Here is a 10,336-nt window from a genome sequence, read left to right as displayed (position 1 = left end):
GGAGACCATATGGGATGCTGGAGATTGAACTCAGGTTGCTGTGTTCAAGACAAATGATCTACCCGCTGTACTATCACGCCGGCCCCTAACCAGAGCTTCTCAGACTTCCTGGGCCTACTGTTTCCATTTAGGGCTCCTAATACAGCCCCCCACCCTACCATTCCTGAACCCTCCCTCCCGGGATGGCCACTGAGAAATTGCCCCTAAAACAGGCTACAAGGAAACACAATCCTATTCTTCCGCCAGTAACAAGAGAAAGTCAGTTGAACTGTGCTTTTTAAGATGCACCACAGAAAGCCATATCTTATTTGGTGGAGGGGAGAGGGAGATTTACCTTAGTGGGCTCGGGGGTCCATATACAGGGCTAAGGATTTAACTCAGAGTTTCTGCAGGCAGGGGCAAAGGTCAATTGCTTCAGGTTCACCACAGCCCCCATAATGATGTTCTTATAAAGTGGACACAACGGTGGTTCTGTGGAATTTAATGCTACCTGTCGCCATAGTTTTACACTATGCATTTAGTCCCCACCCAGAACATGTTCAGACAGCAACAGAATCCTCATTCGAAAACAAAGAAGTCACCACCAACACTTTTTTTTTTGGTTCTTGGGCCACACTTGGCAGTGCTCAGGGATGACTCCTGCGGGGGCCATCTGCAGTGCCACGGATCGAACCCATACTGGCCACAGGCAAGGCAAGTGCCTGCCCTGCTGTGCTATGTCCGGAGGGCCCCTCCCCACCAGCCTTTCAGGCCGTTTCTTCACAGCACAGCAGTTTCTCAACTCTGCCCCAGCACCCAAGTGAGATGCTGGGATGTGTACTCAGGACAACCCTGGCTGAGGCTCTGACAGGCCTGAGGGGAATTTAGCGGGCTGCCAGGGGCTGTCTTCGCAAGAAACTTAACACAGGAGTTTTAAAGCTTTAGGAGGGGTGCATGACACAGAAATGCCACAGGTTTCCTGAGATCACTGATTGTCACGGGGGCAGTTCAGGAACCACGATGCTCACGTGGGAAGCGCGGCTGGTCTCAGCAAGGGCCTGCAGCCCTTTCTGGCAGAGGGAGCTCTGCTGAGAGGCCAGGGGAAAGGCCTGGGAGCAAGTGCCCTGGCCCTCAGAGCAAGCGTGCCCACAGGAAACCTCCCGCCCGCCGAAGACACAGGCTGCCTCAGTCCGAGGTGCGGGTTGAGAGCTGGGTTTCAATGCTGGTCCTTTTGGAGTCTGAGGACAAAAGAGGGCGAGAGCGGGTCAGGGAGACGGCTCAGTGGCTGAGCATTGCTCTTGCCCAGGAGACTCAGGGCTCGGCGCCTAGCTCAGCCTTCCAAGCACAGCTGGGTGTGGTCCAAACTCGCCCAGACCAGCACCACGCTGGAGTCGGCCCCGGCACAGCTGGGTCCAAAACACTTACCCCACATCTCAAGAAAAAAAGAAAAGGTGAAACTAGACCAGGGAAATAGCTCCAGCGGCCAGCACTCATGGCCAGGGAAATCTGCACCCTGTGGCCTTTTCTGAAACTGCCAGCTGTGGCGTTGGTGGTCCCAGAGCACTGCCAGGCAGACCCCACCCATTAAGGGGCAACTCCATGTCAACAGCAGGAGAGGCCAGCTCAGGGGAGAAAGTGCTAGGCTGTCCTTATACAGCCAGTGCACCTGGATTGAACGGGGGCCCTCTCAGAAAACGCTCCTGAGAAAACGGCCCCCAGACTCCTGTTTTCTAGCAAGTTCTTGCAAACACATCACCTGAAGGCACCAGATCAAATCACTGCAGAACATGCAACCAAAGTCAATTTGCTCCACAGATCTGGCTGAAGAGTCTGATGTGTATTTGCTATTGGTGTTTCAGTCTCTCAAGGAAGCACGGGGGAGGGACGAAGAGAGATTTGGATTCCTGGATGGGGACAAATTCCAGAAAACTGAAGCTGCAAGAGACGAATGGAGTGGCACATAGCCACAATTCCTTTTTTGAATTTGGCATAGAGTCCCCTGGGAAAGAGTAACAGGTGGAGTGACCGTCAGCAACAGGCCCCCCCAGAATGCTGCAGATCATAATTCTATTAACGACATCTTGCAAGGAGACGGCTCTCCTCTGGGTTAATGCATCAGAATCGGCTAAGGGACAACACGTAAAATACCACAGCACCGACACTCTGGGGACACGTGTCCCCGTGTCCCCTTCAGCGGTCTCAATAAGAATGAGAACAAGCTTGGCCCACGGCCACGGTCACTGCACGCCCTGGGACACCCAGCAGCCCAGGAAGACAGTGGCCGGCTCCCTCAGGTCACGGAGTCTTTCTTCTTCCGGAACGGTGACTTCAGCCGCTTCCACACGCTGCTCTTAGGTTTTGATTTCTTCTCCAAGGCCAGGACAGCTTCTTTTTCTTTCCTGCGGATCTCCCGCACCAGCGCGTGGAACACGTCATCGATGTAGTAGCGGTAGGCAGCCGATGTCTCAAAGAAGGGACAGCTGAACTCCTGCGCCAGAGCCAGGCCTTCTTCTTTGCTGACCTTTATAGATGGGAAGATGAAAATCTTCCCTGTTAACCATGAGAGACAATCACAATAGCCTCCCCACACAGCCAAGCTGCTAAATGAACGGCAAGGACGACCCACACCTACACCTAGAGCTGTTTAATATTTAAGTTCATATTTATATCTGCTGCTCACAAGGAAGCAGTGATCTGCTTTTATTCTCTAATTCTTTTGGGGGGCTTGAGGCCCGCATACCCTGTGGTGCTCAGGACTCACTCCTGGCTCTGTGTGCAGGGATCATTCCTGGTGGAGCATGAGGAAACCCAGGTGGTGTCAGGATCTTACCCAAGTCTGCTCCATTCAAGGCAAGCACTCTCTGCCCACAGCCCTGTCCCTCAGACCCCTAAGATTTCTGACCAGGGATCAAGTGAAAAGCATGATGGATGAACTGCTTCCAAGAAGCCTGTGCCCATGACTGCTTCCACTAGAGGCTGAGGACACCCTTCCACTGAGCCTTCATCTCTCCAGCGGGTGGCAGAGCTCCAGCCCCCACTGCTCCCTTGAAGGATGCTGCCGCCTCTCCCAGAGTCCCCTTTTCTCTTTACCTGCCCTGCCACGGCTTACAGGCTTCAAAACAGAACGCACATACTTAAGTCTAAACAAATCCAATTGCAATAAAAACAGATTTATTCTGAGGTTTTTTGGTTCTGTTTTGATTTTTGGGCCACATCCAGCAGTGCTCAGGGCTTACTCCTTGCAGGGCTCAAGGGTCAAACCTGGGTCGAGGATTGAACCTGAGTCAGCCACATACAGGACAGACAGTGCCACTTGCTATACTATGGCTCCAGACCCTTTATTCTGAAGCTTAGAGAGACAATTTATGATGCTGCACCTAATGCAACCCCTAAAACACAGATTTATTTTTCTGAGGGGAGAACCACATCCAACAGTGATCAAGGCTAACTCCTGGCAGTGTTAGGCAGCCATATAATGTGCCGGGGACCCAACTGGGAAGCTTGCAAGCCCCTGCCCTTCCCCTGGACCACCTCTTCTGCCCCACTAAGGAAAAATTTCAAGGATAGCAAAAAGTTGCACTTTTATGGTAAAGAAATGCAGTCAGTGTTTCCCCCCCACACACCTTACCTGTCTCAGTAGATTTAGGTCAGACTTATTTCCCACAAGGACCACAGGTGTATCATCAGTCCGTCGAACTCGATAAATAAGCTGTTTGAACTCCCGAACTTCATGGAAACTTCGACGGTCGGTGATAGAGTAACAGATGATGAACCCTTCTCCAGCCCTCATGTACTGATCTCGCATGGCAGTAAACTCTGCCTAGAGGGGAACAAGGGTCATTAGTGACCGATGCATCCAGAGCTACTGACATACTAGCTGCTGACTTCACACAGAAAGCAGAGCTGTCCGTTACCTGCTATCCTGAGTCAGCATGCATAAAAGAAGAGAAGAGATGAACCAGTGAGCTTCTCTGCACAGACCTTCCCACCCCTCACTGAAGCGCAAAGGTACTAGCCCACGGAGAAGGAATACCTGTCCGGCCGTGTCCAGAATGTCCAGATTGGCAGGCTCGTCGTCAATACGAATCCGGATTTTATAAGCATCTTCTACAAGAGGGAAGAAAGGTATACTATAAACCCACACATGGGGGCTGAAGCAATAGTACAGCAGGTAGGGAGTTTGCCTTGTGCAGCTGACCCGGGTTTGATTCCCAGCATCCCATATGGTCCCCTGAGCACCACCAGGAGTGATTCCTGAGTGCAGAGCCAGAAGTAACCCTCGTGTATTGCTAGGTGTGACCCAAAAGGCAAAAAACAAACCTAAAACAAAACTCACACATGTAGGAATATGCAACATGAGAACTAATTTTCTGGAAAAGCAGATGACACCCTAGTTTTTTTTTTTTGGGGGGGGGTCACTCCTGGCTCTACACTCAGGAATTACTCCTGGTGGTGCTCAGGGGACCATATGGAATGCTGGGAATTGAACCCGGGTTGGCCGAGTGCAAGGCAAATGCTCTACCCGCTGTGCTATTGCTCCAGTCCCCAACACCCTAGTTCTTTACACGACCAAATTTCCTCAGGAAAACTGAGATGTAAACTGGATGTTAAATGAAGACATTTTTCTTTTCCTTTTTTTTTTTGTGGGGGTAGGGAGTTAAAGGGTTTGGGCTACACCCAGTGGTGCTGATGTGAGAGTCTGGGCTCAGGATCACTCCTGGGGGTGCACAGATGTCAAGGTCGACTGGGCCACCTGCCTCCAAGGCAACTGCCCTACCCACTATACTAGCTCTCTGGCCCATTATTTTTCATTTTTCACAAAAACTGGAATTTCAAAACCAAAATAAAATGTTCATATATAGGGGCTGGAGCAATAGCATAGCGGGTAGGGCGTTTGCCTTGCACGCGGCCAACCCGGGTTCGATTCCCAGCATCCCAGATGGTCCCCTGAGCACTGCCAGGAGTAATTCCTGAGTGCAGAGCCAGGAGTAACCCCTGTGCATTACCGGGTGTGACCCAAAAAGCAAAAAAATAAAATAAAATAAAATGTTCATATAAATTAATTCATAGCTTAATGAGACTTTTACGGTTTCATTTTGGTTTTGGGGTCACAACTCACTTGATAATTCCATTATTCAACATTATCCGGCTATGCATTATCCGGCTATTGCCCCTAACCAACTTTATTTTTTGGTGGGGGGTGGGCTACACATGGTGGTGCTCAGAGCTTACTCCTGACTCCGCATTCAGGGATCACTCCTGGGGAAACAGTGCTCAGTACAGAACCCAAGTTAGTTGCAAGGAAAGCACCCTGCCCACTATACTATCTATCTGGTCCCCTTTCTTTTTTTGGCTTTTGGGCCACACCGGCATGCTCAGGGGTTAATGCTGGCTCTACACTCGGGAATTACTCCTAGCAGTGCTCGCGGGACTATATGGGATGTCAGAGATTGAACCTGGGGTGGTCATGTGCAAGGCAAAAGTTCTCCCCACTGTACTATTGCTCCAGCCTCTGGCCCCTTCTTTTTCATATTTCTTAAACCCCTGCTTATGAGTAAATATAATCATGACATTGGGACCAGCATAAAAACAAATGAGGCAGAGAAGCCTGAGCTGAAGAGAAGAGTGCATGCAGCACACGTGGTGAGGAGTCACTGGCGAGGATAGCCTCAAGTTCCCATGGCCTACATTCGTCTGTGCACACACACATTTGTTTCAAAGTTTTGTTTTGGGGCCACACTGGAGGTGCTCAGGGTTTACTCCTGGCCCCAAATACAAGTACTTATACTTGCTGGTCACAATGTACAGGTTTTTTTTTTTCCCTTAAGATAGTAGCTGAGAGGCCTGAGCGATAGTAGAGTGAATAGGGCATTTCCCTTGCATGCAGCCAACCTGGGCTTTGATCCTCGGCATCCCATGTGGTCCCCCAAACCTGAAGGAGTGATCCCTGAGTGTACAGCCAGGAGTAAGCCCTGCGCACTGCCAGCTGTAGCCTCTCCCCCAAAAAATGACAAAAAAAGATAGCACCTGAAGTTGGAAAGAAAATGCATTAACCCCAATTCAATCAACTTAATCTATGGCTGAATAAATAGTAGTATTCTTACACTAAAAAAAAAATGCATTAACCATAAACTCAGTGAGAGCACCCACTCCAACTTTCTGCTCACTACTGTAGTCATAGGGCCTCCCACAGTGCTCAACACGGAACAAGAACTTCAAACCCAAGTATCTGCTGCTGAATCAGAGAATACTGCCAGGACAGGAGCTGGGTGGAGGGGAAAAGGAGAGTCCTATCTGCCATGCCCACAGAAATATACATCACTGAAAGAACTGAAAAGTTGAGTTAACGCAGACCTCACTGGCTCCAAAGCAGTCAAGTCTTTCCTATGGCAGACCCAGGGGCTCTAGGAAAGGTGACAGCCAGTTTACTGTTTTGTTAGTTTTGGGGCCACACCCAGTGGTACTCAGGCCTCTGAGCTAAGGGGAGCAAACCTGGGCCAGTTGCATGAAAAGTGTCTTCCCTGCAGTATAGCTCTCTGCTCTCTGGCTCAAAGTTGTTACATCGCTATGTGGGAGGGAAGAAGCAGCTGGAGGCTGGAGGCTAGAGCTACAGTGCAAACTTAGGGCATCTGCCTTGCTACATGAGACCAATTAGGGTCTGATCCCTGGCACCACATATAGTCCCCTGAGCAGAGGCAGGAGTAAGCCCTGGGCACAGCTGGGTGGCCCCAAAACAAAACAAAAAGCAGCCAATATAGGAGACCTCTGCAAACCTCACCCTACTTTACTTTCAGACTGGGACAGCACTCCTGAGTCAAACAGGCTCCCTTGGGCTCAGCAATGAACGCCTGTCTCTAACAGAGAACAGCAACTGTTTTTGTTTCAGGGTCACACCCAGACGTGCTCAGGACTTACTCCTCCTGACTCTGAGCTCAGGGATCACTCCTGGCAGGGTTCAGGGGGCCATACGGGGTGCTGGGGACTGACCCTGGGATGGCCCTGTGAAAGGCAAGCACTCTATCCTCTGTACTATCGCCCCAGCCTACAGCAACATTTCTCTCCCCACCCCCGCCAGCAACGTTTTTTAAAAGGCAAAGCAAAGCTACTCTCTGAATCTTAAAAGTGTTCTGCCAATGAGAGAGACTTCAGGATTATGAGACTACAAGGGGCTGCAGAGATAGTATAGCGGGAAAGGGGCTTGCCTTGATGCGGCCAACCCAAGTTCGATCCCCAGCACACTACACTGGTCCCCACCTCACCAGGAGTCATTCCTGAGAGCAGAATGAGAAGTAATCTCTGAGCAGGGTGTGACCCTGCCTCTCAAAAAAAAAGACACCAGGACAAACTTGAACTCTAAGGAAGCAAATGCAGGACTAGACTCGGGGTTCTGCACAGCTGGGTTTAGAGTTCAGGGTGAGTGCTGGCTCAACTTGTTTTTCTGCTTCCTTTTGTGGAAGTTCAAACCAGCTGACTCATAGCTACAGTCAGGCTAAGTCGGACCCATGAAGAAGTGACAGCCACAGGCTTCTCTAAGTGGCCTTTAAACTTTTCCCTCTAATCTGGCAATCCAGTAGAGCAATTAGGGGGGAAAAAAAAATCAGGACAAAGTGCCTCATTACAGTTCAATATGATACAGAGCCTGAATAGGTGGCTATGTCCAGAGAGAGTTAACTTGTGGAAAAAAGAAAAAAGTTTTAACAAGTTCCATGACACTCCCGCTAGAGAAATCCAAATGAGGGACCCAAAAATAGGTTCAAACTGTAGCAAAGGACCAGGAAGTTAGTACAGTGCGTAGGGCAATTACATCACTGAAGGTCCCCCAAGCACACCTCCAGGAGTAATTCCCGAGTGCAGAACCAAGAGTAACTCCTGAGCATTGCCTACGTGCGACCCAAAAAGTAAAAAAACAAAACAAAACAAAAAAAAACCTAGCAGAAAACAGCAGGAATAATTGATCTCTTGGGGTCAGGCCAGACAGTAAGTAGAGGGGAAGCCACTTGCCTTGCATGCATCCCCTGTCCCATCCCTGACACCAATTGGATCCTCCGAGCCCCAGTTGCGACTCCTGAGCACTACGCAGAGCCAGGAATTAGCCCTGAGCACCGCGAGCTGAGGACCCCAAACCAAACAAACAAAAAGAAATGCCCTCGTTACGGGGTGCCTCTGGACCCGTCAGGGGCACTGGAGGTGACTTACCGATGGTGGGGTCGTGGTCTTCCGGGAAGCGGTGGCTGATGAACTGCATGGTCATGGCTTGAAATACAAGAAATCAAAGTTACCACCCGCACAGAGTGAGGGCCGGGCACTGACACGCGCTGCCCCGGCTGGCTGTGGGTCGGGGGGCTTCACCCGGCTGACACCTACCGCTCTTGCCCACGCCGCCGGCCCCCAGCATCACCAGCTTGTACTCCCGGGACTGCCCCGCGGGGCCGCTGCAGCCCCCCGCGGGGCGCCCCCCAGCGTCCATCGCCGCGGGGACCCTGCCCCGGCTGCTCCGGGAAAGCCACCTAGGGAGCCGGCAGAGAAGAGGCAGTCGGGGCGCCTGCACGGCGGCCGGGTCCCGCGCAGGTGACGACGACCCCCGGGAGACCAGCACGTCGCCCCCGGAGCCGCGGTGTCGAGGACCACCGGCACTGCACGCTCTAGGCCGCGGGCCTCCAGGCCCGCCCCCTCCTCGGCCCCTCCCCGCCGTCCCCCGGGACAGCACCCCGCCCTCGCCGCCGCGCCGCACTCCGCCTCGGCCCCGCCCTTCGGGCCCCGACCCGCTTCGGTCGCGCCGCGGGTCGGCGTGTGGGGGGACGCACGGGCGCCGACCTGTGACCCCTCCCGGGCCAGGGAAGATGGCGCCACCGGCACCCACGTCCCGGCGACGCCCCGCCCCGCCCCGTGACGAGCGAGCAGACCCCACCCCACCCCGCCCCGCCCCGTGACGCGCGAACAGACTCCGCCCCCAGTCCAGTCCGACCCGCCCCGCCCCCCGATAGGGCACCCCGCCCTCCGGCGCCCTCACAGGCCCCGCCCCGGCCCGGAGACGCCCCGCCTCGACTCCACGACTCTAGCACAGGCCCCGCCCCGGCCCAGTGATGCGCGCGCAGGCTCCGCCCTGGCTCGGTGATGCCCCACCCCCACCCGACGCCCGTTAAGGCCCCGCCTCGCCCGGGCTCGAGGTTCGCGCACACACCCGCACTGCAAAACTGCTACGCGAAGAGTAGGTGAGGGATACGCCAAGAAGCCAGGGATCTTTGTCAACCAACTTACTGGGCCGGAGCGACAGGACAGCCCGGAAGGCGTTGGCGTGGGACACGCCGGCCTGGCTCGAGCCCCGGCACTCCAAGGGTCTCGAGCGCCCCCTCCACATCCAGGAGTGATCTCTGAGCAGTGTGGAGTAAGCCCCGAGCAGCGAACAGCGAGCGCCCAGTGTGGCCCCAACACCCAAACTAAAACTCTGCTGCTTGTGCAAAAAAAAAAAAAAAAAAAAAACACAAAAACTGTTTGTGCCCAAAAGCTTTCAAAGAAGGGTGCCTGGATGGCGTGGTAGCATGGCTCCAGGAGCATCTCTGGGGATTTTTAAAAATCTTTTAGTTTTGGGACCATACCTGATGATGCTTAGGGGTCACTTCTGGTGGTGCTTTTGTGACCGGGGATTGAACACGGGTAGGTCACGTGCAAGACAAGCATCCTACCTGCTGTATCACCGGTCCCCATTTTTGGGGGGTGAGTGGGTGCAGGCGTGGCCAATGCAAAACCCTACAAAACCCAAGCTAGCTAAATAGAGGACATGGATACCCACAAAAACCTCTTCCCAAACAGACCTGAGCTTTTCTATCATCACATTATCCCATTGACCGTGGAATTTCTCGAGCGGTCTCAGTTAACGTCTCCATTCGTCCTAGCCCTGAGATTTTAGAAGCTTCTCTTAACTCATCCTTCCCAACAAGGGAGGCTTTCAGGGTAAGGGGAACGGGACACGGCATTGTTACTGGTTTTGGCATATGAATCCACCATGGGGAGATCGTGAGGCTCTCCCATGTCGGGCAGAAAACTCTCGGTAGCTTGCCAAGTTCTTCCAGAGGGAGAAGGCCTTAAGATGTCTTCTGGGAGCTTGGTTTTAAGTCTCCGGATGTTGGCCATTGGTGGGATTACATGGCGCCGGGGGCAGTCCCTGGGTGTGACCGCCTAGCTAGTGGAAATTGGGAAATCTGGGTGGAAGAGGCCCAGTCCTGATCCAAGCAGGCTTGGAGGTCTCAGCCCTTGGTCCCACACACCTGGGTTCCTCTGCCGGTACCTTCACGCGTAAGCCTTGTCCAAACATGTGGAGGGGCCTTGAGCATGGCTGTGGCTAGGTTCCGGAGGTCTT

The 10,336-nt window shown here is 53.0% G+C and overlaps 1 protein-coding gene across 3 annotated transcripts; it reads right to left on the bottom strand.

Annotated features, from left to right (window-relative positions):
* Positions 1 to 1,795: 1,795 nt before the first annotated feature.
* Positions 1,796 to 8,870, bottom strand: RIT1 (Ras like without CAAX 1). 3 transcript variants are annotated; one of them, XM_004619297.2, is made up of 6 exons: positions 8,794 to 8,870; positions 8,344 to 8,486; positions 8,176 to 8,232; positions 4,013 to 4,086; positions 3,608 to 3,799; positions 1,796 to 2,500 (listed from the first exon to the last, which is right to left on the bottom strand). In XM_004619297.2, the coding sequence occupies exons 2-6, from the start codon at positions 8,444 to 8,446 to the stop codon at positions 2,270 to 2,272; spliced, it is 657 nt and encodes a 218-aa protein (XP_004619354.1). In that variant the 5' UTR covers positions 8,447 to 8,486; positions 8,794 to 8,870; the 3' UTR covers positions 1,796 to 2,269. The 3 variants fall into 3 exon arrangements, with proteins under 3 accessions (XP_004619354.1, XP_054995713.1, XP_054995712.1); XM_055139738.1 differs by having other exon boundaries at positions 8,784 to 8,839; XM_055139737.1 differs by having other exon boundaries at positions 8,742 to 8,823.
* Between the last annotated feature and the right edge of the window lie 1,466 nt (positions 8,871 to 10,336).

Source organism: Sorex araneus, chromosome 5 (assembly GCF_027595985.1).
Source record: "Sorex araneus isolate mSorAra2 chromosome 5, mSorAra2.pri, whole genome shotgun sequence".
In the NCBI taxonomy this organism is placed as follows: Eukaryota; Metazoa; Chordata; class Mammalia; order Eulipotyphla; family Soricidae; genus Sorex; species Sorex araneus.
This window is presented reverse-complemented; position numbering and strand designations above follow the sequence as displayed.

What these genes read in the sequence shown, in the direction of transcription:
- RIT1 (XM_004619297.2), bottom strand. Translation starts at nt 8,446, where the DNA reads ATGGACGCTGGGGGGCGCCCCGCGGGGGGCTGCAGCGGCCCCGCGGGG. An exon ending in CGGCGGCGTGGGCAAGAGCG is followed by an intron (nt 8,233 to 8,343) that starts GTAGGTGTCAGC and finishes TTGTATTTCAAG; the next exon opens with CCATGACCATGCAGTTCATC. An exon ending in ACCTAAATCTACTGAGACAG is followed by an intron (nt 2,501 to 3,607) that starts GTAAGGTGTGTG and finishes CCATCTATAAAG; the next exon opens with GTCAGCAAAGAAGAAGGCCT.